The 27,508-nt window shown below is 47.4% G+C and overlaps 1 protein-coding gene across 1 annotated transcript in view; it reads right to left on the bottom strand.

The window, feature by feature from the left end:
* Nucleotides 1-27,508, bottom strand: part of LOC142843391 (electroneutral sodium bicarbonate exchanger 1-like) — a 36,641-nt gene that overhangs the window by 5,648 nt on the left and 3,485 nt on the right. Inside the window, exons 2-5 of the mRNA XM_075960691.1 lie at nt 13,245-13,326; nt 6,740-6,889; nt 5,957-6,086; nt 4,970-5,136 (exon numbers count right to left, since the gene is read on the bottom strand). Of these exons, the coding sequence (XP_075816806.1) occupies nt 4,970-5,136; nt 5,957-6,086; nt 6,740-6,889; nt 13,245-13,326 (529 nt within the window). The remainder of the gene's footprint in view (nt 1-4,969; nt 5,137-5,956; nt 6,087-6,739; nt 6,890-13,244; nt 13,327-27,508) is intronic.

The raw sequence follows: 27,508 nt of genomic DNA, 5'->3' as shown, positions 1-27,508 counted from the left end.
GCACTGAGCTGAACAGAGAATTCTCAACAGAAGAACTTCAAATGGCCAAAAGACACTTAAGGTCATGCTCAACTTCCTTAGCGATCAGGGAAATGCAAATCAAGACAACTTTAAGATACCATCTTACACCTGTCAGAATGGCTAAAATCAAAAACACCAATGATAGCCTTTGCAGGAGAGGTTGTGGAGAAAGGGGTACACTCATCCATTGCCGGTGGGAATGCAAACTTGTGCAATCACTTTGGAAAGCAGTGTGGCGGTTTCCTAGGAAATTCGGGATCAACCAACACTGGACCCAGCAATACCACTCTTGGGAATATACCCAAGAGAGGCCCTATCATACAACAAAAGTATATGCTCAACTATATTCATAGCAGCATTGTTTGTAATAGCCAGAACCTGGAAACAACCTAGATGCCCTTCAATGGAAGAATGGATGAAGAAAGTATGGAATATATACATATTAGAGTACTACTCAGCACTAAAAAACAAGGACTTCTTGAATTTTGCATACAAATGGATGGAAATAGAAAACACTATCCTGAGTGAGGTAAGCCAGACCCTAAAAGAGGAACATGGGATTACTCACTCATATTTGGTTTCTAGCCATAAATAAAGGATATTGAGCCTATAATTCGCGATCCTAGAGAAGCTAAATAAGAAGGTGAATCCAAAGACAAACATATAGGCATCCTCCTGAATATTAACCTTCATCAGGCGATGAAACGAGACAGAGTCAGAGACCCACATTGGAGCACCGGACTGAAATCTCAAGGTCCAAATCAGGAGCAGAAGGAGAGAGAGCATGAGCAAGGAACTCTGGACCACAAGGGGTGCACCCACACACTGAGACATTGGGGATGTTCTACCGGGAACTCACCAAGGCCAGCTGGCCTGGGTCTGAAAAAGCATGGGATAAAACCAGACTTGCTGAACATAGCAGACAATGAGGACTACTGAGAACTCAAGAACAATGGCAATGAGTTTTTGATCCTACTGCACATACTGGCTTTGGGGGAGCCTAGGCAGTTTGGATGCTCACCTTACTAGACCTGGATGGAGGTGGGTGGTCCTTGGACTTCCCACAGGTCAGGGAACCCTGATTGCTCTTCGAGCTGATGAGGGAGGGGGACTTGATGAGGGGAGGGAGAGGGAAATGGGAGGCGGTGGCAGGGAGGAGGCAGAAATCTTTAATAAATAAATAAATTTAAAAAAGTATATAAAAGAAAAGAAAGTGCAGCCTAAAGAAAGGTTAAATTGGGGATGGAGAGATGGTTCCGTGGTTTGGAGCATGGGCTGCTTTTCCAGAAGACATACATGCAGATAAAATATGAATATAAAATGAAATAATAAAGTTTAAAAATGTATTATTTAAATTAGTTAACTGCTCACTGAAGACAATCACCAGCATTAAAACTATCAAGGTTTGCGGAAGGTCTTACTTGGTTCTGTCATCAGGGCTCTAGATAAATGTCCAGAGCTTCAGGCCCTACACTCTATCCCTAATTCCATTATTCCTGACCTATCTGACCTTGGAATTACATGACCACTCTCTTCTCAGTCTCCCCTATACAGAGAGGACAGCGCCGATGTCTCCCCATGCTGATGGCTGCCACATTGAGCTGTGAGCAGCTGGTCCTCCTGCCTGTTCTATGTGCCGGGACCAGAGGGGTGAGCAATCAAGGCAGGAGTCCTGCATATTTAGCCTTTATAATGATTATTTCTTCTCTCATAAACACTCATGCTTCAAAATCCTGCACTTTGAAAGAAGAAAATTCCACCAGGGCCCTCTTCTAGCTATTGTTTTTATCTTTTCTCTTCCCACTTAAAATTCTCAAAAGCAAACAATCGTACTTTAAGAATTACCTGCCGCTCCCTGCCAAGTGCCAAAGTGTCACGAAAATCCGTGTCTGCTCTGGGCCTTTAGGAACACAGCTCTGCCAAGAACTCATTTCAGATTTCCGGCTTCCAAACTTATTGTTTGATTGGTTTCATTTTGAGACGAGATCTTGCTACAAGCCCAGAGTGGTCTTGAACTTGATCTACCTGCCTTACCCTCTGAGTGCTGGCATTCCAGGTGTTACCGCCACACATGTGGACTTGGGTTGCAGCAGTCCTGGTGGCTAACACAGGCTTGGCAGCTGGCACTGGCTGTCCCCTCACCATCCGCACTCCTGAGCTCAGTCTCCACGGGCGACTCGCTTCCGTCAGCCTGCTTATGCCCCGCAGTCATCCTCAGACAGGTGGTGTCCCCACCCCCATTTTTATCCTCAATGATCTCAACTGCCCTGGAGACTGTAAGCACCAAATGCCATGGACCGGTGTGACCTATCTCAAGTCACATCAAAGATTCAATCATGAGCAGACATCATCTGGATGTACCCACACCCTAAAACTTAGCAAGTACAAAATGAAACCCATCCTCTTTCCACCCACCAGACCTCCGGATTTTCTAGTCATCCAGCCACAACCTAGAATCCTGAACATTCTTCCCTTCCTGCCCAAAACCAGTCCATCAAGTGATTCCCACCACTCTATCTCCTGAGCTGCTCTGGCAATCAGCCCTTGCTGTAGGGCCCACTGAGGGGACCCTGGCCCACTGAGGGGACCCTGGCCCACTGAGGGGACACTGGCCCACTGAGGGGACCCTGGCCCACTGAGGGGACACTGGCCCACTGAGGGGACCCTGGCCCACTGAGGGGACCCTGGCCCACTGAGGGGACCCTGGCCCACTGAGGGGACACTGGCCCACTGAGGGGACCCTGGACCACTGGAGCAGGTGGCTCTGCCAGGTCTTACCCTTCTCCCTCAGCCCCTCTGCCTTGCTTAAAAACCTTTGGGTTGCATTCCTAAAGCTGCCACCAAGGTTTCTTCCCTTGTTGTCCACCTCCTCCTCCTGAGACTGACTCGAGTCCAGCTATCAGAAGCCCCCTTTGACTCACCTAATTAACATGCCCAATTAAAATTAAACACCTCACCCTAATACAGATTTCTCCTACTTTACCGTTATGTGCCTATGTGCCACATCTGTCTCCTCCTATTCGGAGGCGGTCCTTTGTCCCTCTGGGACAAATATTCCTGCCCCCCTTCCCTCATCAGCTTCCCCATCCCCCCTCAGCCCTACCTCTGTCATCACCGCATCCTAGCCCACTTAAGAGAACCCCCTTCCCTCATCTGCTACCCCATCCCCCCTCAGCCCTACCTCTGTCACCACTGCGCCCTAGCCCACTGTAACATGGACCCCCTTCCCTTCTCCTAAAATTCCACCTGCAACGTCATCTGCTGCTTCTTTTTCTGCCTGAGTCAGACAGCAGCCACTTAAACTTTTCTTTTCCACTTATAAAAGATCACCTTAGAAACAGGTGCTTGGATGTGGTTTGTACCTAATCTGGGGTCCAGGAAGGAGCAGCCCTGTGCCGGGGGTGGTGGAGGGAAGGTCTCCTTCCTCTGCAGCAGTGGAGCACCATCTCACCTGATCGGATCCAACGACCTGGTTCACGCTCCCTTTAGCTCACCCTCCGTCTTGCTTACAGCTAATTTGATCGAGTACTACCCCCCAGACTTCAGCAGGGTCTCCTCATTCTTGATGATTATAATATCACTAACTCTCCGGGGCTCCTCCACTGAAAAACAGGGCACAAACTTTCTGGGGAACTTCATGGGCATTTATACACATAGTCAGAAGTCAATGAAATACAGATGCGACCCACTTGGATTAAAGTCTATGAGTTGAGTCGTGTGAGGGAAGATAAAAGTACTCTGGGAAAATTCCCAGAAACCATGAGTGTTGGGACCTCAGTTTCTTCAAAAACACCCAACTGTTCTGGGATGTGCTTTTGTGCCCCTTCCAGGTGTATTGATTGGACAGGAGTAAGTTTATTCTTTACGACTGGCTACTGTTTGTATGAGGTGTATTGATTGGACAGGAGTAAGTTTATTCTTTACGACTGGCTACTGTTTGTATGAGGTGTATTGATTGGACAGGGGTGAGTCCACTCTTTCTGATTGGCTACTGTTTTTATAAGCCTCCACAGAGAACATGTTTTTGCCAATTGCCAAGGGCAACTTGCCCACTACCTGAGACTTGCCTGTGGCGCTGTCTTCAGGGTGTAAACTGTACTTTGGGGCTCCATTCTCGCAGGTTCCACTATCTCTAGAGCAGTGAACGTGACTCTAACTCTGAACTCACTTTTTTTTTTAAAAAATTCTACTTCCCCCACAGTTGGGAGTACACCTGGGGCACCGCCTTAGGAAAGAGTTCGCACAGGAGTCCATCAGTACTGACCTCCATCCCCCGGGGCCCCCAAAAGTCCTTAGAGAGGCATGATTATTTAGACACTTGGAATGGAGAAATCTTTAACCTGTCTACTAGAATGGAGTCAATCTGAGGGGAAGTGTTCCACATGCCATCTGGTAGTCTCCAAAGCTGTGCCCCAAACACAGTATCTTAAAGTCTGTTCACATCAGAAAACCCCACAAGACAGGTCTATCCTGCATGCTGCGCTGAACCATGGGAATGCTATGGCTCACGTTCCTGCATATCTGTTCTAGATGACATATTTTATACTGCTAAATCTTTAATTTTCTTCTTTTAGGTATTAGGATTGTCACAATTATTTGTGTGCACGTGTGTGTGATGAAGGCGTGCGCCATCGGGTCTTCGTGGAGGACAGAGGACAACTTTCCTAAGTTACTTCTTCCGTCATGAGTTTCTGGGTGGGACTCAAGTTGCCCAGCAAATATGTTTACTAACTGAGCCATCTGAGCAGTCCTTTCATTTTCTTTCTTTCTGACTTCCTTGTTCTGTCTGTTTTGCTTAAGATAAAGTATCACTGTATAGTGCAGGCCTTGAACCCGTCTTTCCCCTGCTTCAGCCCTGCCAACTTCCAGGATTACCGGTGTGCACCAGAACACCTGCCTCTTATACTTTCTATTTATGCAAAATGTCTCGGCCCTTTATTAGCCTTACCTGAAATTTCTTCTATGCTGCTTGCACGCATGTCCAGGAGGACAGAGCCATTGATGAGGCAGCTCCTCAGCTCAAACAGACTGTGCAGAGAGAGGGTGGCCACGTAAGGCTTGCTCCAACGCTCTCCCCCATCTTCAACATCCTCTTCAAACTTCAGCCACCTGCAAACACGGCCAATAATGAGATGCCACAGACAGAAGATGGTTTTTTTTTCAAGAGGACAAAATATCTAAAAGGTCATAGAGAACACTGGAACACCTGGTTCAGACACAAAAATACTGGAAAAGCAAGTTGTGACACAGTGCAAATCTTTTTTGTTTTGTTTTTTGAGTACGGGTTTCTCCGTGTAACAGCCCTTGCTGTCCTGGAACTCACGTTGTAGACCAGGCTGGCCTTGAACTCCTTTGTCTCTGTCTCCTGAGTGCTGGGACTAAAGGTGAGGATCACCAATGCCCAACCTTAATCCCACTTTTATTTAAAGACAAATCTAAAATTATAAACACATATATGTATAAGACCCTAAATATATGCCTTGTTTTCGCCTTGGGACAGTAGGATTGAAGGTAACTGTCATTTTCTTCCTTTTGCGTACCTTCACTTATTTTATTGTCTATAGGAAACGTGACTTTTACAAATTTAATCTTTATCATTTGGACATATTGACAAACCGTATTAAGAAAAAAATGACATTTTTATCTGTGCTCTATATGACTTCAGAAATCCACAAAGACAGAAACACGGAAGACTAACCGTCTTGTCACATGGCATCAGGCCAGCTGGCCTGTTTAGCTCTCTCGGCCCCTGGGAAACAGCCACAGTAGGCCATGTATCAACGCTAGCTACATCAGTGTGAGCAGGAGCCAGGCCTCCTAGCTACCACTTCAGCCATGAAGAGTCAGGGCAAGCAGGCCTGCCACCTGCTGAGAGGTGTGCACCTGCCTGTCCCCGGGCTCCTGACCCGGCTCCTTCAGGGCCTCACCTGGCCCCGTCTCCTTCCACTTGGCATCCTCTCCCTCTCTCAGACAGATCTCGTCCAGCTCTGTGAACAGCTCATGAGGCACATGCTCCTCGTCGTCCTCAGTGCCCAGAATGAACTGAACATGCTGAGAGGGGGTGTCTAGAAAACCAACAGAGAAAGGTCTGGATGTGTATCTAGCTCCAAGTCAGAACGAAAATAACATTCTGCCTCACAGCTAAGGGAATATATAGATGTCCTGAATACAGATTTAAAAGTTCTTTTGTTCTTAGGGAAAAGGCTAAGGGTAAACATTTAAACCAGAGAGCAGAACTATAAACTAAGACCACTGCAGAGGTCCCATGAGAACCTAGAAATCAGTTCAGTTCCCAGCACCCACACGTAGTTCACAACTGTCTAACTCCAGTCCCAGGGATATGTCCCCTCTTCTAGCCACCAAAGGCACCGGGCAAGCATGTGGCGCATAAACATACATGCAGGCAAAACACCCAAACACATAAAAATAGATTTCTTTAGTTTTCTAGAGAGCTGACAAATTTTAAATAGCAAAGGATTACTTATAGTGTTGACTGAGGTGTTGAAATGTCAATTTCAGGAAGACATTTTTAGTTCTTAGAAGCATTCCTTCTTCCTGGGAACCCTAGCGAAGGGCTAGAAAATCAAGACCACCTGCCTATGCCTTCTGCATTCCCATGAATCACCATATCACCCTCTCATAGACACTGGTCCTCTCTCCTCAGGGTTGTTACCTCCCCTCTCCCCAGAGCGCTACCCCTCTCTCCCCAAGGTATTACCATGGGCCAAAGCTTCCAGGACCTCTTCACCCTGGCTGGTTCCTTTGCCCCGCGCTCCTCGTCTCCGGTGCTTCTGGCCATGAGTGCGGTGGTGCCGATGGCCCTGCCTGCCCAGTGGCATCCGAACCCCCACATACAGAGTTCTATGACCTGGATGAAAGCAGAAGACCTATGGTGAGAATGCCTTTCCCAAAAGGAGTCTAGCGTAATTGAGAGTAAAGAACCACAGGGTTTTTGTGCCAGGCCCTTCTGGAATGATTAAACATCAGAGACTCCACTAATAAAGACAGCAATCACAGAGTTGGCAGTGTCTTCCTCTGTCCTGCACGTGGATATAAACCTCACGAGGATGTGTGGCAATCTAATGAAGAACACGTGAGACTGAAGGACATGTGAAGGGCACAGCAGGTCACATATTAGAGCACGGGAATGCAGCTGGAGGCCTTGGTGTGTGCAAGGCTCTGAGAGGGAGGGGGAGGAGGGAGGATTGGAAGAGGGAGGGAGAATAGGAAGGGAAGGAGGGGATATGACTTACAAACTATGGATATATGTTACTTTTTGCTATTACAAGAAAAATGGGGTGATTTTAAGAGACAATTCCTGTATGGGGACTTTGGCCGGTTTTGGCAGAAAGTGGTTAAGCATGGTCAAGACCCCAGTCAGCCCAGCTGGGCTTAAAGCTCCCTTTCAGCACTGGATGTCTGAGGATGAACAAGCCTCTCTTGACTCAGCTACTAAAGGAACGCTGGCACTCCTTCTTTTTAACTCACGGGGTTATCAAGAGCAGCAAAGAAGTTTAGGACAGAAACTGCTCAAGGCAGTGCCCAGCACCGCAGGCCATACCACCTAGACTGCTGCAGATGGACCTTCTACCTAGGGGGCCTGGTTGGGTTTAGAGACACTAAAGACAGGCACAGAGTGGAGGACACGGAAGTAAGTGACCCGACAGCAGTCCTTTCTCGTCCCTCCTCCTGCTCCCCACTCCTCCCATACACCCCCTTTGGTTTTCATCCTCCACCTGACTTCCTGCCAAGCCTGGAGCCCAGAATCAGAAGCTTCAGGGCTGTTCCAAAGCCTTATACTCGCAACACTGCTGTGCCCACACTGTTCCCATGGCTCCTGGCATCTTTAGCTGGTGTCTTTGAATCCTACCTACACCCATTCCTTCCCTTTGACTCCTTGTTTCTTGCTTTACTGAGAAGACGCGGGGCATTTCATGGAAACGCTGTTCATCACAGTCTGGCTCCTCTGCCCGGCTCGGGAGTTCTCCATCCCATGCCCCCCACTCCCCTGTCCTCTGCTGGGATGGCTACCCTCACTCTCTCCTCAATCCAGTCCTTCCATGGCTGACCTATGAAGACTCCCACTGGCTGTTCCCCGTGTTTCCCCCTCTCCTTCCTTTCCCACCAAGAATCATGACTGGCCTCACTCCCCCCGCCAAGTTCCTGCTCCATGGCCTCTGACTGTGGCTTCTGTCCCTGCCCTCTACTAAAGTTGTATGCAGTAAGGACATCAGATGGCACTTAGTCACCAAAGCTCTGTCCAGCACATCTCCCAGTTCCACAGACTCCACGGCGAGCCCGGCATGGATCCGGGAACTCCAGATGCCCGTCTTCTTTGGAGTTCTGGGTTCCTTGCACTCTCGTGCCGCTGCCGCCGGACACCTTCAGATGTCTCATAACCCAAAACAAGGGTGACTCTTGACCCGTGCTCTCTCCTCTTTTTCAGTGGGACCCAGTCTTTGAATTTCAAGTTCACTTCTACATGAGACTCTCCTAGCCCCTGGTTTTAAGTCTTTATGTTTATTCCAGCTTGGCCTACCTGGTTGGTTTTCTACAATTCTGCCTCAGTCCGGAATTATAGGTGTGTGCTACATACAGCTTGAAATCTTTTATGTTTTAATGGCTGAGCCATCTCTCAGCTTTTTTTTTTTTTTTTTTTTTTTTGGCACCACTGCCTGGCCAGCTTCAAATAATCTTTATCTACAGCAGTGGTTCTCAACCTTTCTAATGCTGAGACCCTTTAGTACAGTTCGAAACCATAAAATTATTTTTGTTCCTACTTTATAACTGTAAATTTGGTACTGTTACAAATCATAATGTAAATATCTGTGTTTTCTAATCGCCTTTCATGACCCCTATGAAAAAGCTGTTTGACCCCCAAAAGGGGTCATGATCCGTAGGTTGAGAACTACTGACCTACAGTGATTAACATGCCCCAAAACAAATTTAAAATTCTCTCCCTTTGAAAGTCAAGCTCATTGCAGATGTGGTATCTCACACCTAGAATCCTAGCACACAAAAGGATGAGAACGGTTGGCTAAACCTTGGAAGTCAATCTAGGACACATAGCGAGTGAGACAAGAGGGAGGCCCTGTCTCAAAACAAGCAAACAAACCTCAAACTGGAATGAGGCACCACATTTATGTCCACAACGCCACCGCTGTGTGGATTCCATGGTGGCGGGGAGGGTGCTCAGCCCTGAGCTGCTCTTGTTGCTCTTGCAGAGGCCCTGGGTTTCCCAGCAGCTCCACTGTGGCTCACAACTGCAATTCCAGTCCTAGAAGAGCTCACGGCCTATGCTGGCCTCCATGGCATTGCATATACACGATGCATTGATAAACATACAGGTAAACACCCATACACAAAACAAAGTCATTTCCCTCAGCGTTACCTTAGATTCCCAGGTCCACCCCGCTGTCCCCTTCATTGTGGGTCCTTGTAGGCATAATTAAAGAGACCCACAAGATCCCAGAATAAAGGATAACAAGTGTTTATTTATTTGAGGAAAAATCTCACGATAAGGGTGGAGAGCCATGGTCCTCTATGGGTGCTGGAAGCTGTGACCCAAACTCTGACCACCAACCAACAGAGAGCAAGCACAGTTTTCATCTGCTTAGACCTCAGACCATGCCCTCAATGGTCGATACCCAAAAGGCTATTGGCTGAATGAATTCCCACATCAAGCCATTCGCGTCTCCTGCTCTGACGAAGCAGGGTCTCTTCCCTGCCCTCCACACTAACTTAACGTTACAGAGTTGTTCTCCTGGTTACAGTCATATGGTCCATCTTGTGTGTGCAGTGTCCCTGTGGTCAGTTCTCAGTGACCATCCTGTGTGTGCAGTGTCCCTGTGGTCAGTTCTCAGTGACCATCCTGTGTGTGCAGTGTCCCTGTGCTCAGTTCTCAGTGACCATCCTGTGTGTCCAGTGTCCCTGTGGTCAGTTCTCAGTGACCATCCTGTGTGTCCAGTGTCCCTGTGGTCAGTTCTCAGTGACCATCCTGTGTGTCCAGTGTCCCTGTGGTCAGTTCTCAGTGGCCATATTGTGTGTCCAGGACAACTGTGCTCGGTTCTCCTCACTTCTTTGGATTTTCTTTCCTTTGGGTCAAGTTTACATATTTAACATGGAAATAAACGACCCTAAAAAACCAGGTTATCAGCTCAAGAGAGCAAAAAGGGTAGCCCTACCTCTGCCACAGAACGAACATTCTGGAGAAGAATACACGCGCACACCTTTGTAGCCTCGCCAGCACCCAGTGGTAGGTCTCGGCGCCCTCCGCCTTCCATAGCTGCTGTATCCACAGTGGTTCATACTCTCTACCTGAGCCAGGCTGCTCTTCCTCACGAGTGCTGGCACTGTCTGCACATGTACTCACCAAATTCTCGGTAAACTCTCTGCCTCCTTGGCATTGTTTCTAATCTCCCCGGTGAGATGTGTGGTCTCCTTCCTCCAAGCCACCCAGAGCCCCAGCTGAAGCTTTTCTCGCGCCTTCTTTTCTGTCTTGCATTACAGATGAGCAGCTGCTTACTCCCAACTGTGATATGTGAACTCCAAGTCCCTGCTAAGATCTACTCCAGCACTGGTGTGGAACCACGCTCATTCTATAGTGAGTGTCACAGTGAGTCTACAGGGGCCATGCGGCTGCAAATAATTTAGTAAAACTTGTAAGAAAGATGTTGATGTTTTTTAAAAAAAATGCACACACACACACACGCACAAACACACACACAAACACACACACAGACACACACAGACACAAACACACACAGACACACACACACAAACACACACACAGGCACACACAGACACAAACACACACACAGACACAAACACACACAGAAACACACACACAGACACACACAAACACACACATAAACACACACACATAAACACACACGCACAAACACACACACACAAACACACACACAGACACACACAGACACAAACACACACAGAAACATACACACAGACACACACACAAACACACACACAGGCACACACAGACACAAACACACACACAGACACAAACACACACAGAAACACACACACAGACACACACAGACACAAACACACACATAAACACATACACATAAACACACACGCACAAACACACACACACACAAACACACACACAGACACACACAGACACAAACACACACAGAAACACACACAGAAACACACACACACAGGCACACACACACAGACACACACACACACAAACACACACACAGACACAAACACACACAGAAACACACACACAGACACACACAAACACACAGACACACACAAACACAAACACACACACACAGGCACACACACACAAACACACACACACGTGCACTGAGAGCAGCCATAAATGAGAAACACGGGGTCTTTGGGACAGAAGAGAAAGCATGGGTTGGAGCCACCACAGAGATGGGGCTGCAGACCACACTGCAGCTGGTGCTTATGGCCGAGCACTCACTGGGGAGCCCTAAGGGAGACTCTGCTCCTTTGGGCTCCCAGGATGACTCTAAGTGGATAACCACAGGAAGTCCTACATGAGGAACACACGCAAGCCCCTTAAAGCTACAAATACAACCAAGTGGGGCTAGCTTTTGTTAAAGTGCATTAAGCTGACATCAGGAGTCATAAATCTAGCACTTAATCAGGAGTAATGTCATTTTCCAGCACTGTGATATCCTGCAGTTTTCTTTCCCAGCAGAGGGGAGCATGGCATCATCTGGAGATGTTGCTGAGCTGACCTCGATGGATGAGACCTGGCCCTCAAGATCCATGAGAAGCTGCCTGGGCTTACTATTCTATTCCCTCACAAAAATATTCAAGCATGTCCACTTCCCAGGGGAGGATTAACGTGCACAGGTAATTGTAGAGGACAATGGAGCTGCTCACAATACCCTGCGAGGCGCTGGGACAGCACAAGGGTGAGGGGATACCTGTGTGTCTGCCTTGCAGTAGAGAGGGAGAAAAGATGGATTCCACCCAGTCTTCCCCACCATCAGGTCGGTTCTCAAAACTAAATTGGAAGTTGCACCAACATGTGTCTCGGGTACTGTGAGGGCTGAAGTTATGTTTAAGTTTAAATTACTGAGTCTAAGAGATTTATATTTTAAAAAATGCTTCTAACCTGTAAGCCCCACTTACAGGGATAACTTCCTGGAATGCTGGGGCTCTTGTTCATGTAGGACAACAAGTCACGTGTTCTCACTTCTCTAAACAAGGTTGGCGGCCCCAACTGCATGGGATGTGCTCCATCACAGGTAGGTTGGAGGCACAGAGGCAGGAAGTACAGCTGGATATATGCTTGCCTCTGATTGGACGAAGGCCGGAAGTGCAGAGTCTTGCAGGGTTTGCCTTTATAAAGCCCCTGGCTAAGGTAATTTGGCCCAACACTCTGGAAATCCTGGGTAGGGACCTGGCCAGAGTCCAGAATCCCAGCCAGAATTTAATAAAGCTTGCTTCAAATATCTCAGAAACTGTGGTCATAGTCCTATTTTTGCCTGTGTGATTACCAGTACTACAGATGCAGTGGGAGTCAAGATCATGATTGGGAAACCCACAGAGACAGCTGACCCCAGCTCGCAGGAGCTCCCAGACTCTAGACCAACAGCTAGGGAGCCTGCATGGGACCAACCTAGCAGTGGGGTCAGAATCAGTCCCTCGTGCACGAGCTGGCTTTTTGGAACCCACTCCCTATGGTGGGATGCCTGGCTCAGCCTTGATGCAGGGGCAAGGAGCTCGCTCCTGCCTGAAATTGATATGCCAGGCTTTATTGACTCCCTAAGGGAGGCCTTACTCTATTTGGGGCAGGGGCTAAAAAGAGGTGTGGTGGAGAGAAAGGGAAGAGAAGAGAAAGGGGAAACTGGTTGGTATGTAAAATAAATTTTAAAAAAACTGCTACAAACAAAAAGGCAGCAGTTACGAAGAGTCAGTGAACTAAGTGATCACTTCACAGTCTCAAAGAAAGGGTTTTTGCTATTGTTGATATCTGTGCTGAGCGGCCCAGTACTCCATGCCTGTGTCTCACGCTGCCTACTGGGTCCTGCGCCAAGCCTATCAGACAGGGGCACGCTTATCTCTGCTCTTGTTTAAGACAAGGACCAAGAGGCAAAGGAAGGTAGCTGTTTTCCCCACAGGGTCCCTCAGCCAGGAAAAAAAGAGTCAGATGTGAACCCAGGTCTCCAGAGGACTTTTGTTTTCCCTGGCCATGGGAGGCACCCTCTTACCTTCCAACTCTTCCTTCTCATAGTGAACGTTGAGGGTTGTGCTGGTCCCGCCCTGATCCACCACAGCTTCCTCATCTGGTCTCTGTTTAAAAACAGATATGCAAATGGTCACAGGAATACATGCATATTCATTCTCCAATGCAAACGATCATGGAAATACACGCATATTCATCATTCAAATACTCCAAACCACAGTATATACCAAGGCTCCTCTGAGATACCTGGAGGGGGAAGCAGTGGTTTATATATATTTTTAAGTTGGAACCTCACATCCCCTTGAGATGCAAATATGGCAGTCATTCTCTTTCCCAGGCTGTAACATTAAATAACCATGCCCCGAGATCACAGATGTGGTAGAAGGAGTTAAGACTGAGCAGCTCCATCCTCTCCAATGGCCCAGTTACACATCTGCAAAGCCAACTCGAGCAGGCACTTGCCTTGAATGGTGACTGCCCCTCACTTCCAAACTAACCTAACAGCCCCCAATTTTTATGTCCTAAAGGCATACTGCAATTCTGCTTAGCAAGGAAACAGAGATGTGGGGGCTAGAGAGATGGACCAGTGGTTAAGAGTGTGTATACTCTTGCCGTCTCCAGCCTCTGACTCCAGCTCCAGGAGATCCAACACCATCTTCTGGGCTCCGTGGGGCAACTGCACTCGTGCACACACACTCACACACGTGTACATAATTCAAAACAAAACAAGCCAGGCATGATGCACTCGGAAGGCAGAGGCCAACCTAGTCTATAGAGCAAGTTCCAGGTCAGCCAGTGTTGCATAGTGAAACTGTCTCAGAGAAGAAAGGAAAGGAAAAGAGAGATATTTTTAAAAGACTCTAGCCCCATACACAGCACAGAAACATTCACATGGTAACTGCTCAGTAAGACTTTTTTTTAAGATTTAATTTAACTTTATTTTATGTGCATTGGTGTTTTGCCTGCATGTATGTCTGCGTGCAGGTGTCAGATCTTGGAGTTACAGACTATTGGGAGCTGCCATGTGGGTGCTAGGAATTGCACCCAGGTCCTCTGGAAGAGCAGCCAGGACTCTTAACCACGGAACCATCTCTCCAGCTTCCAGAAAGTCTTTCTTAAAAGAATGCTGTGACCCAGTCCCCTCCTCCTTCACAGGCATCGGGCCACTAAGACAAACACACTCAGTGCTACTCTGGACTTACTTTCCCTTTCCCGGCATGAGGCTCCAACTGGGCTACTTCACCACAGGGACACAGGTACACTCTCACTTCCACGTGGCCTGTGCACACTGCCAGGCTTGGTGCTTCCCCCAGCTCTTTAGCTCGCCAGGATCGCCCTCCAGGTATAGCTCAGATCTCCAACTCACTCTGAAGCCCCCACATCATCAAGCCCATCTACGCTCACCCCCCCAACACAATGCTGAAGACAGGCAATCCAGTTCTCCAGTGAGACGATATTTTAATGAGATTAACATAGATATTCTTAGAGAAATAGAATGTCAAATGTCAATTCGTGATTAATTTGATAATTTACTTTTGTAGATATTTAAAATTACATATTACTATTATGAAAAATATTTAAGAGATAATATTAAGTTTTAAAAGCAAAGTGGAGAAAACTGTGATTTGCTCCATCTTACCAAAGAAAAGGGAGCTGGAACATAAACGCCTGGCTAGACTTTAGAGCACAGGGCTGGAGAGAGCTCCACCAGCCGCCACATGACCTGCACACACAGGGCAGGTGTTCACAGACACAGACACACATGAATAAAAATACATCTCTTCCAAAGGGAATTCTCAAAATAAAAAACCAAACAAGCAGATGTGAAATTGGTGGTGTGGCTATTTCAGAAGAATGATTCTAAGTCAGAGCGCATAGAGCTGGAACGCGGCCGGCTGGGGCTGGCATTCCAACTCCAGATCAGTTCCTGGCAAAACAGAAGACAAAGAGAAACCAGGACAAAGTAGCCAATTGCCCAAGCAGTACACATTCCCAAGAACAGACAGACAGACAACTGCAGCAAAGATCATAAACTGCTTTTTCTCTTTTTTGGCTTTTGAGAACAAGTCTTTCTCTGTAGCCCTGGCTGCCCTCCCACGGGCTGTCTTGCTTCAGCCACCCTGAGAGCGGGATTAGTGTGAGCCACTGCGTGGAGCCCCCTGAGCGGCCTGCAGGCAGCACGCCCTTGGTGGCAGTACTCACACTGGGCATCGGCATCTGAGGGCACAGTGTGCTGTGCGGTGACTGTGTGAACTGTGTCATCCCCAGGGTGGCTGAGAGGAAGGACTCTCAAAGGGTTCGCAATGAGACATGAGAGCAGAGACAGAAGGTAAATAAAAAGGCTATGTCTTTCTCACGTGGAAGGTGTCAGTGAAAACATACGACACATCCTTTGTCCATAAATAGCTTTAAATTAGTAGATATTTTTAACCTCTGTCCTTTCAAAGGCCTATAATACATGATCAACCGTAGCTGGAAGTATCATCGGCACCAAGATTATGACCTCTGAAAATATCATTCTCTACTTAAAGAAATCAGAGTTTCTTGAAAACGAAACAAAACAAAACAAAACAGCTGATAGAAGGGCATAGTGGCGTCCACCTTCAAACCCAGCACTTCAGAAGCAGGAGCAGGAATATCTGTGACTATTACAGGCCAGCCTGGCCCACACAGTAAGACCCTCTCAAAACAAAACAAAAATTGGCTGGCTACAGGTCTGGAACGTGTTTGAACCCTTCCCTTTTATCAGACAGTAAGACAGCAAGAGCAGCAGACACACGGCCACGGGCACCAGCAGCCGCCAACCACAAGTAACCTGCCCTTCAGTATGGACCGGATTTCAGTAGGCCACACAGAACAAATATGCTAAGATCCGTGAGTCTGCACACTGTAACTTCTAACAAGAAGCATTGTCTGGCCTGTGCAGGACCATGGGTTCAACACACAGACACACACACACGCACACGCACGCACACACACGCAGACACACACACGCACACACACACGCACACACACGCACACACACACACACATGCACACACTTTCACACACACACACACACACACGCACACGCACAGGCACACGCATGCGCACACACGCGCACACATACACACACGCACACATACACACACGCACACATGCACACACTTTCACACACACACACACGCACACATACACACATACACGCACACATACACACACACACACACACACGCACACACACACACACACACACACACACACGCACACACACACACTTGAACTGATCAGCCTTCTTTGAAGGACAGTGCTATCAAGGCAACTCTTCACTTGGGAAGGTGACAGTTTGTCTAGGCTCTCTTCCACGTGTACCAGAGCAGATGAGAGAGGCTTTTCATTACAGAATAAATGAAAAATATCTTTTAAAAATTCCCAAACACCACTTGAAAACCGCTCGCGGACTGCACAGGCCTTCAGTGGCTGCCAGCGTGGCAACGAGAGACAATGAGCTAGTGGGGACTGCGGTATAAATCGTCCCTGAGTCTGATAAGCATCTAAACCCAAATACGAATTCACCGAGAATCCAGGGTTCTCACAGGGTTTCACAGAAAACACCACCATGGAATACAGTCAGCAACACTGCACTCCGTCCACTCAGCCGGGTGCCATCAGCACAGCGCCATTAGCACTGGGATCGCCGGCTCTTACACCATTTTCTGCTACAGAAAATTCAAGCAGGTTAAACAATAAGCCTATTAGATTTTTATTCAAACCATTAGCTGTTTCTTTTTTAAAAAAAATTGTGCAGGGCCAACAAGATGGCTCAGCAGGTAAAGGCCCTCACCACCAAGCCTGACAACCTGAGCTCAATCCTTGAGACAGGACCCGCACGATGGAAAGAAAACTGACTCCCCCACGTTGTCTTCTGACCTCTACATGGGCGCCATGGCATGTGCATGTGTGCACAAGCATACAAAACAAGTAGATAAAAAACGTAATTTTAAAATATGTCTAGAAGCCAGGCGGTGGTGGCGCACACCTTTGATCCTAGCACTTGGGAAGCTGAGGCAAGGATCAATGGGTTCCACACCAGCCTGGGCTATGCAGTACACAGCCAGACCCTGTTCAAAAGCAAGGTCTGCACAGCTATTGGGATTGCCAAGAATCTAGGACACTAGTAACAACAGACCTCCCTCTTTGCTGTTGGGGAAAAACACAATTCTGCAGCCACACTAGAAGACAGTTTCTTCCAAAAACAAATTCTTACTTTATAAATCAGTGTTGATAGTTACCACCCAAGACTTTATTATTATTATTATTATTATTATTACTACTACTATTATTATCATTATTTTGGCGGTAGTGGAGCACACCTTTAATCCCAGTACTCCGGAGACAGAGGCAGGCAGATCTCTGTGAGTTCAAGGCCAGTCTGGTCTATAGAGCTAGTTCCAGGACAGCCAGGACTATTACACAGGGAAACCCAGTTATAAAAAGTTTTAAATCAACACAAAAACCTGAACATAGAAGCATGCAGAAGTTTTATTCATAATTGCTAAAATTTAGAAGCAACCAAGATGTGCATCTTGGTGAACAGATAAACTGTGGTCCATCTAGACAATGGAGTAGTGTGGGCATGAAAAAGAAATGAACTATTAAGTCATAAGAAGATAATGCCTTAAATGCATTTTATTAAGTGAAAGAAGCCAATTCAAGAGGCCATGAGACCTGGAGACACAGGACGGTGGCAAAGAGCTGGCCTGGCATGAGGCCCTGTGCTCCATCTCTAGCACTGCACAGAGAGGAGAAAAGAAAACTGGGAAAGAATTATTAACTCTCCATAAACTTTTAACCCAGTGTGGTAGCACACTCCTGTAACCTCAGAACTCAGGAAGCCGAGGCAGGACAATCACTAGTTCTAGGGAAGTTGGGTTTGGGGTGTTTTGTTGTTGCTTTTAAGAAAGAGAGAGAGAGAGAGAAAAGAAAAGAAAAAGGAAAGGAAGAAAATTCCATGTACTGAATAATTCCAGCCCTGTGATATTCAGGAAAAGACAAAGCTATGGAAACAATAAAAAAGAAGAATGTAGGGACTGGAGAGATGGCTCAGAGGTTAAGAGCACTGACTGCTCTTCCAGAGGTCCTGAGTTCAATCCCAGAAACCAAATGGTGGCTCACAGCCATCTATAATGAGATCTGGTGCCCTCTTCTGGCATGCAAGCATACATGGAGGGAATGTTGTATACATAATAAATAAATAAATCTATCTTTAAAAAAAATGAAGAAGAATGTACTGGTTGTGATGGTGCATATCTTTAATCGCAGCACTCAGGAGGGCAGAGGCAGACAGGTCTCTGTTTGTTTGTTTGTGTTTTACTTTTTTTATTAAGCTATACCTTTTTCTCTGCTCTACTCCTTTCCATCCCCTCCCTTCTACCCTCGCCCATGACCCCCACACTACCAATGTACTCAGGAGATCTTGTAGTTTCTACTTCCCATGTAGATTAGATCCATGTAAGTCTCTTTTAGGGTCATCATTGTTCTCTAGGTTCTCTGGGGTTGTGAATTTTAGGCTGGTTTTTCTTTGCTTTATGTCTAAAAGCCACTTATGAGTGAGTACATTTTATATTTGTGTTTCTGGGTCTGAGTTACCTCACTCAATATGTTTTTTTCTAGATCTATCCATTTGAACTGTGAGTTCAAGGCCAGCCTGGCCTACAGAGTGAGTTCCAGAACAGCCAAGGCTACAGGGAGAAACCTTGCCTGGAAACCTTCCTTCCCCCTGACCAAAAAAGAAGAGCTGGGGGGAGAAGCTAAAAGGTCACACACAGAGCATTTGGGGGAACGGGAATGAGTCTGTATGGTCTAAGCATGGGGGGCCCATGTCATCAAACATCTAAGCCTACAGAATGTCCTGCACTAAGGCATCACCCTAGTGCAAGCTACGGACTTAGCACAAAAAGCTGCTCTGCTGGGGAAGTGGATAATAAAAGAGGGCAGGCAGGGGGTGGGACAGGGACCAAAGAGAATGTTCTGTGCCCTCTGCAGTGTACTGTGAAAATAAAGCTGTTTGCTGCAAAGTCTCTAAAATCAGAACAAAAATGGGACATATGGGCCAAGTGCCAATGCGAATGGTGACGAGGCCACTCGTGGTAAGCGAAGACTGCTCCCCTTTGGACCACGGGCTGGTGTGGTGCAGGCCTTACAGTGTAGAGACACACCGAAGAATTATCAGATGAAGCTAATGTTTCAGAGCCAAGCACGATGTTCACACTTGTAATCTAGATGAGGCAAACAGATGGCCATGAGTTCAAAGCCAGCCTGGACTCTATAGTGAGAACCAGGTCTGGGAGGCTACACAGAAAGACCCTGGAGAGGGGTGGCAGGAAGAGGAGGAAGGAAAAAGACTGAAATTGGCCTATATAGTATTTCTTTTTTTTCGACATAGGGTTTCTCTGCTTAACAGCCCTAGCTGTCCTGTAACTCGCTCTATAAACCACGCTGGCCTCAGACTCACAGAGATCCACCTGCCTCTGCCTCCCCAGTGCAGGGATTAATGGCGTGCCCACTGTGGCTCGGTTAATCTTCAGATACACCTTTTAACCTCCGCACCTCCCTCAGCCCCATATGATGAACACCATTTCCAGCGCACAGCAGCTCTACTTGCAGAGAAGCTGCAGAGTCCACAGTCTTCCCTGCAGAATCATTTTCTGTTCTTTTTCGTGTGCACGAGGGGCTAGGAACCACGTTTTAGTGGAAAACAACTGACTTTACTCACATGCGCTCTGCTTACCTAGCTTATCTTTCAGGTCCTGAGTTTCCCCTCCCTCCTGCTCTCCCTCCCTTCTTGCCTTCTTGATTTGTTTTTTAAGACAGGGTCTCAGTATGTAGCCCTGGTTAGCCTGGAATTCAGAAATCTACCTGCCTCTGCTGGGCTTAAAGGCATGTACCACCACACTCAGCATGGAAACACACTGTCATCCGTGAGTGTCCCCTAGAGCCCAGCACAGTGGCCTACACTGAACCCGGCATGCGTCCCTGTTAGCTCCAGGACAGGTGTCACTTCCTGACCAGGACAATGCCAGCACGTGACAAGTAACTTCCAATGAGCAACATTAGTTTCTGAACTCGTGGTGTGTGTGTGTGTGTGTGTGTGTGTGTGTGTGTGTGTGTGTGTGTGTGGTTTCTCTGTGTAGCTTTGGAGCCTGTCCTGGAACTTGCTCTGTAGATCAGGCTAGCCTTGAATTAACAAGAGTTCCACCTGCCTCTGCTTCCCAAGTTCTGGGATTAAAGATGTGCGCCACTACCACCTGGCCTACTTTCTGAACTCTTTATGTTATCATATAGTCTCTTGAAGCCAGGTATAATTTTATATGGAGGTAATTATTAATGTTGACTACCAAGTTACTATCCAGCTAGAGCTAGTCTCCAAGCTGATATTTAAATATCCAGCATCACTTATAATAGTTGGTACCATCTAAGCAGACAGCTGGCATAGCACAAAACAAGGTGCCAATAAGGAGAGGGAGGAAGAGAGGTAGAACTTACAGATTTCTCTAAGACTATAAATCAACAGAGGTGGGAGGGAGGGAAGGAAAGGGATAACTGATACAAATCCATTATAATCTCAAAGAATAAAATTAATTATAACAATTTAAAAAACACATCTTCAACATTATATATGTATATATACATATCTATATGTGTGTTATGTGTATGTATGTATGTATGTCGTTGTGTATGGAGAGAGAGAGTAAAGTCAACTACTGGAAAACTTCAAGCTTTCTTATCTTGGTTATCCAGAGCTGAGCTCACTGACAGATGTTCGTCCTCTTTGTCCGCCAGAGGAGCAGTCACTATCCACATCCATTAGCAGCTGGAACACTGAAAAGGCCACACTGGAATATGAACGTGTGTCCTGGCTCACATAAAGTCATGTTTAAAAAATAAAAGAAAAAATAATTATAACTAATTCACAGAAATTTAAACAGAATGGCTGATTATATTCCTTTATTTATAATTTGTTGTTGAGACAGGGTCTCTCTATGTAAACCTGGATGTCCTGGAACTTGCTATGTGGACCAGACTGGCTTTGAACTCACAGAGATCTGCCTGCTCTCAGGTACTTTTTAAGGTATGGTAATTGTTTGGAAGTTCCATCCCAAGCCCCCTCTCCTGGGAGTTGTCTCAGTCCAGACTCCAGCTCCAAGAAAGACCACCAAAAGATGAGCCTCCCCAGAGATGCTCAAGACCACACCCACAGGGTATTTAAACTGCCCCACAGACAACAAACAGTGGTTTTCTGGTCTTCCTTCCTTCTCCTCTCTGGGGGGCTGGAATGCCACCTGGGAGCGCTGGTATCCGTTCAACCCCGGCTTTCTCTAATTCGGTTTGCTCTGACTTAGACTATTGCAGCAGCAGAGAGGCTAATCAGGCTGCAAAACCTTTTCAGTTAGTAATCCTGTGATGTGGCCTCAATACATTTTAAAAAACGCCCTTCAGCTGGGATTTGGAGCCTGGAGAGAGACAGAGAAGAAACAAGATGTGTGTTCATTCTTGATGCCAAGTCATGGGCACAGGGTGATTCACTATGCAAATGTTTCTCCTTTGATAGACATTTGAAATGTTCCCCAAATTTCAAGCATATGCCAAAATTGTCTGAAATTGTTAAGTTTAAAAGAAAAGAAAGACTGGGCCTCCTGGTTTATGCCTGCTGCAGGGGCCACCCAGGCCGGTTGTATTTGCCTCTGCCACCATCACTGTCCACAGAAAGCAAGATTTACCAATGTGGAGTCCATGAATTTCTAGAATACCTGTGGATGCTTCAGAGGAGGGGGTGGTATGTGTGCATGTACGTTTGGTGGTATGGGAGGCTGCCCACGACTTTTACCAGAGTCTCAGAGGGCCTTGTGACTCAAGAACGATTATATTCACAGGAAACACATTAAACACGCTTAAGAGAAAAGGAGAGGGAGGGCAGGAGGGAGGGAAGTAGTGAATTGGAAAAACAACATGTAAAGTAATCCTCTTTTTATATTTTCTCTGAGTGGCTCATGAATTATGCCTCCTATTAAGCCTGAATTGGATGGTCCCAGGGATTAGTTAGAGCTGAGGTGGCTAATTCAACTAAAGCTTTGACACTGGGATGCTGGAGAGTCAGTTGCTAAGCACTTGCTGTTCATATAGAGAACCAGAGTTTGCTTCCCAGCACCCAAATCAGGCAGCTTTCAATTAACCACAATAACTCCAGCTCCAGGGGATCTGACACCCTCTTCTGGCCTCCACAGGCATGTGTGCTCGCAAGTGCCTATGTGCGCAAGCACACACACATACACAGAGACAAATACACACGTACACATAAACAAAAATGATAATAAACTTTTTAAATTAAATCATTGATATTGCATGGCATGTCTTGAGAGATAAAGTGCTGTTTATAATCCTTAAAAAATTGTCTTTTCCAGGAGAAAGCTCCCCAAACTAGTTATCCAACACTGAGAGGTCAGCTCTGAGAGCACATACATACAGCCGACATGTGGACCGAGCAGGCTGTATTTATACACTGTGTGTGTTGTGTGTGTGTTCGCGTGCACGTGTGTGTGTGTTTCTGGGGGAACAATTAAAGAAAAACAGACTATGATGTGAGAAAGAGAGCAAGAGGGTGAATGAGAAGGGTTGGAGAGAGGAAAGGAAAGGGAGCTGTGACATGACTATATTATAATTAAAAACATAAAAATTATTACTGAAGAAAATGAATGAAGCAGGACACCGTGACACATCTTTAATCCCAGCACGCAGGAGGCACAGACAGGTGATCTCTAAGTTCAAGATCAACCTGGTCTACAAACTGAGTTCCAGGACAGTCATGGCTACAGAGTGAGACCCGGTCTCAAGAAAAAAATGAGTCTGATTTTGGTAAATTAAAGCCTTGCTTTCAGTAATGAACAAAGAAAAAGACAAAAACAGGGCTAATTATTATTACATAATGCCCTAACTCCTAGACACAGCCAAGAAGCTGCAGGGAGAATGAAGGTTGTGGGCACAGGCCACGTAGAACCCCTTCTAGACACACTGACCCTGCTGGCTATTCTGGACTTGTGCCCAAATGAACTCCATCCCTCTTCTGGTACGAGCATCCCAACTTTATCTCAAACACCTCTTCCATCCCCACTCCACCCCATGGAGCCAATGTTTTCAGTCTTCAGCTGCGGCACTCCCCGCAACCATCATTCGCACCCAGAACAACATCAAGAAAGCTTTTGCTGAGTGCTGCAGAGTGAGCTCCAGGGCCCCCAGGCGAGCACTCCGCACAGAGGACATCCTCAGCCCTACCTCCTGGGTTTCTAGTCAACCAAAGAACAGGAACTAATTTCAACAAAAGGCTTACTTACGCCTACCAGTTTTGCTACAGATATCACATACTTAATCTTCACAAGGTCCTAAATCAAGACAAAGTAAGATCTCACAGGAGCCGAGAGGGGTTACAAGGTTCAAGTTTGTTATTAATTATGTATTGATAGTGCACAAAGCAAAGGAAGTGGCCAATTTTGAGTGTTCCAGAAAACTAATCATGGATTCATACCCACAGTGAGACCAGCTTGAGATTCACATCGTCTTCCCAAGCCGTCAATGCTCCAGGACCTCACATACACAAGAGTCCTTTTGCTCAGCAGCTCTCCAGCCGTTTCCGGCCCCTGGTCCATCTGCCTCTTCACCTGGATTCTGGCCCTCAGTGGAAGCCTGGCCGCCGAGCCTGACCCAGCTCTCTACTTTTCTTGCACATGTCCAACTTTGGCTTAGAACAAAAGAAGCCAAAGAGGAGATCTTTTTGGTGGCTTTCTGAAACAAAGAGCCGTGCAGTTCTCGAGCTTGAACTCTGTGGATGACAGCCATGTGCCTGCCTCACGTTGAAAGGTTGGACATGCCTGAGTGCCTTCACTAACTTCCTCACTGCCTACAAACACCGGTCCACAAGGCCTGTGGCAGGAGTCGTGAGCCATGAGCTTTCCTGTCCCTCGCACCCTCCAGCAGTTTGCTGGGAAAAAAGACTCCACAGTGGCTCTGCCATTCTTCCCTTGAACCCCACTTAGAGTCGCTCCTAATTAGCACAGACTTGGAGAATAATGGCTCTTGGAGAGATGCCCATCTGATCCCCAGTGATCTGAGAGTTTGTGACTTTACCTGGCAAAAGAGAATTAAGACTACAGCTAAAGGTCACATCACTGATAAACTGACCTTCCAAGAAGGCTGTTGGAAATTATGTAAACTCCAGAGTAACTTCCTGTAATCTAAAGCATTGTAAAGCCAGGTGTGGTTGTACTCCAGCACGTGGGAGACTGAACTAGAAAGAGCACAAGTTCAAGGCTAGCCTGGTCTACACAGTGAATTCCAGGCCAGCCTGGTCTACACAGTGAATTCCAGGCCAGCCTGATATACACAGTGAATTCTAGGCCAGACTTGAGCCTTTCTTTTTGAGGTTGTTGCGATGGTTTGTTAGGTAGGAGCACTGGTTGCTTTTGCCAAGGACTTGGGTTTAGTTCTCAGCACCCACATAATTGTTCATAACCACCTGTAACTACAGTTCCAGGGAATTCAATGCCTTCTTCTGGCCTCTGGGGTAACTGTACATACATGAAGCATCCACATGCATGCAAGGAAAACTCTCAGCCATGTAAATATTTTCCAAAATTCATCCACAAACAAAAGAGGCAGAGAAGTAGAATCAGAGAGGAAGATTTGAGGGAAAATTTTCGGCCTTTAAGACGTGATTTTTGGCCCTGAGGCAGGAAGAAGAGAAGGGGAAACCAAGAGGCAAAGAACATGGGCCAGTCTTAATCTAACAGGATGGGAAGGGACAAAGAGACTCTGTCCTGAGGCTTCCAGAACCACAGCCCTGGCGACAGCTTATGCTTACAAGCAAAGGCATCAGACTCCCACTGCAGAACTGTTCCCATGTAGACATAGGTAGTTTGAGTCACTCTGCCTCTGGTAACGTCACGGAGGCAGTAAGAGGCCAGTGCAGTGTGTGTATTTGGACTCCCTAACGACCACAGCTAGCGTGAACTTGTTCTTACCTTATGGGAAATGACCAAGGCTCCTAAGGTGTGCTGCTGTAACCTAGCAGCGCATTTAGAGCCGACTTGCTGCTTTTCCTTGTGTTGATGGCTACGGGCCCTGGTTACCCTGCCAGGGCAAACAGCACTGAGATGGGTATCTAAGGCTCCTAGGAAGGAAACGTGCAGCCTGAGCTGCCCCGTTTGCTGCCCACGGCTCTGCTTGGCCCGCAGCTCTGCTACAAAGCTTCCCAGCAGAGCTGGCAGGGCATGGCAGAGGGTACCCACAGCCACCCCACCCACCTGCTAGGAGAGGACGGGGGTCGGCTTGTTATTCTGCAATGAGGTGACAGGGCAAACTCCATCCAGGATTGGCACTTTTGTTCAGTAGTGTTGAGCAAATTCTTATCATCTGCTTACCACAAACCGACCATGACCCTTGGGATGCCAATCTGCTCTCCCTGGAGCCGCTCGTTCATTTCTTCAGCAAACAGGTACTGTGGTCCTGTGCCAAAGTCAATGAACACTAGAAGCCACAGCTCCTTTGGGAACTCTTGTCCTGCGTGGTTGTTCCCAGTCTACCGTAAGAGATAGGGGCATGCTCTTCCAGCCGGCTGTACGCTTCAGCCATCGCCCACACGCCAGGGTTTGGCACCGTCTCCTGGCTGTTTGTTTAGCCAGAGTCTCACACAGCCCAGGCTGGCCTTGAACTATCTATGTAGCCAACATCCATTGTGAACTTTTTTCTAGATTTATGTGTTGAGTGCTTTACCTGCACGTATATGTGTGTGCACTACTTGTGTGCCCAGTTTCAGAAGAAGGCATCAGAGCCCCTGGAACTGGAGTTATGGTTACGAGCCACCATGTGGGTGCTGGGAATTGAACTAGGGTACTCTGCAAGAGCAAGAAGTGTTTTTAACTGTTGATTCATCTTTTTTCAAGTATTACACCGTGTGTGTGTCTGTGTGTGTGTGTGCACGTATGTATAGTGTATGCAGGCATGTGCTGCCATGGTGTACCTATCAAGGTCAGAGGACAACTCTGTAGAGTCTGTCTTTTCCTACCTTTATGCAGGTCTCACAGTTCAAACTCAAGTGGTCATACTTGTCCAGAAGTGCTCTGTCCATTGTTCCATCTCCCTGGCTTTGACCTTGAACTAATTCTCCTGCTTCTACATTCCCAGTGCGGGGATCACAGCCATTTGCTCCCATGTCTGTCTCCGGGGTTTGGAGTTGGTACAACTGTTCTGGCACTGGTGCACAGAAAAGCCAGGCTTCTTTGCTTTCCTTGTCACTATTTCCACGCTCCCTCGACGTCCCGTCGATGCCCTTCTGTTCAGTGTCTCCACGCTTCCTGAATGTCCCACCGATGTCCTCTGTCCACTGCCTACATGCTCCCTGGACGTCCCATTGATGCCCTCTGTCCACTGTCCCCACACTCCCTGGACGTCCAGTGATGCCCAGCACTACCTTACCTGGACGCCGTGATGCCCAACCTCCCAGTCCTTCCAGCGCTTCCTTCTGGTCAATTCTGAAAGTGCTGTTCAGCAGAACTGAGAGGCTGTCGGGTGTTCTAGCACAAAGTAGGGCTTTCCCTAAGCTGTCTGGTTGCTTTCTATTACTCCCAACTTGTAAGGGCTTGTCAGTAACACCTCAGAGAGCTTAGCAAGGTGGATGATGCAGGCCACGTTGACACAGCCTGCATCATGCCAGCAGCCTCGGGCTGGCCTCCCTCACTCCAGCCGGCTGTACTCCAGTGCATTCCTTGTGTGCCTTTCCAAGATCTTCTGGTGCTCACTCAGGGCCAGGCGCTGCTCCAGATGGCAAGACAAACAGCTGTGGTAACGCACAGTAGTTGAGGGCACAGCCTTTGGAGAGCAGCGGCTCTGCCCTTTCTGGAAGTCCCTTCACCTCACTGCATCTCCATTTCTTTGTTTACGCAGTGGGACCAATACAGGTGCATATTCTCAGGATGACAGGAAGATAACGGGGATGTGAGGGTGGGCAGTGCAGCCACAGAGTGCTTGCCGGGCATGTGTGAGGCTCGGGTGCAATCCTCAGCGCTGTCACTAAAGAAAGGGGAACACGTGGAGAGCAGCCAGCATGGTGCCCGGCACATAGAAAGCATTCCCTGCTCACACAGCAACAAAGGGAAGATCGGGCAAGTGGCAGGAGCAGAGTGGACACATGGGAGTGCTTGGCGGGGGCAGTGGGCAGAGGAGACCGAGTGGCAAATCCTGGTGGAGCTCCATGGAACCAGC

The sequence above is a fragment of the Microtus pennsylvanicus genome, chromosome 2 (assembly GCF_037038515.1).
Source record: "Microtus pennsylvanicus isolate mMicPen1 chromosome 2, mMicPen1.hap1, whole genome shotgun sequence".
Taxonomy (NCBI): Eukaryota; Metazoa; Chordata; class Mammalia; order Rodentia; family Cricetidae; genus Microtus; species Microtus pennsylvanicus.
This window is presented reverse-complemented; position numbering and strand designations above follow the sequence as displayed.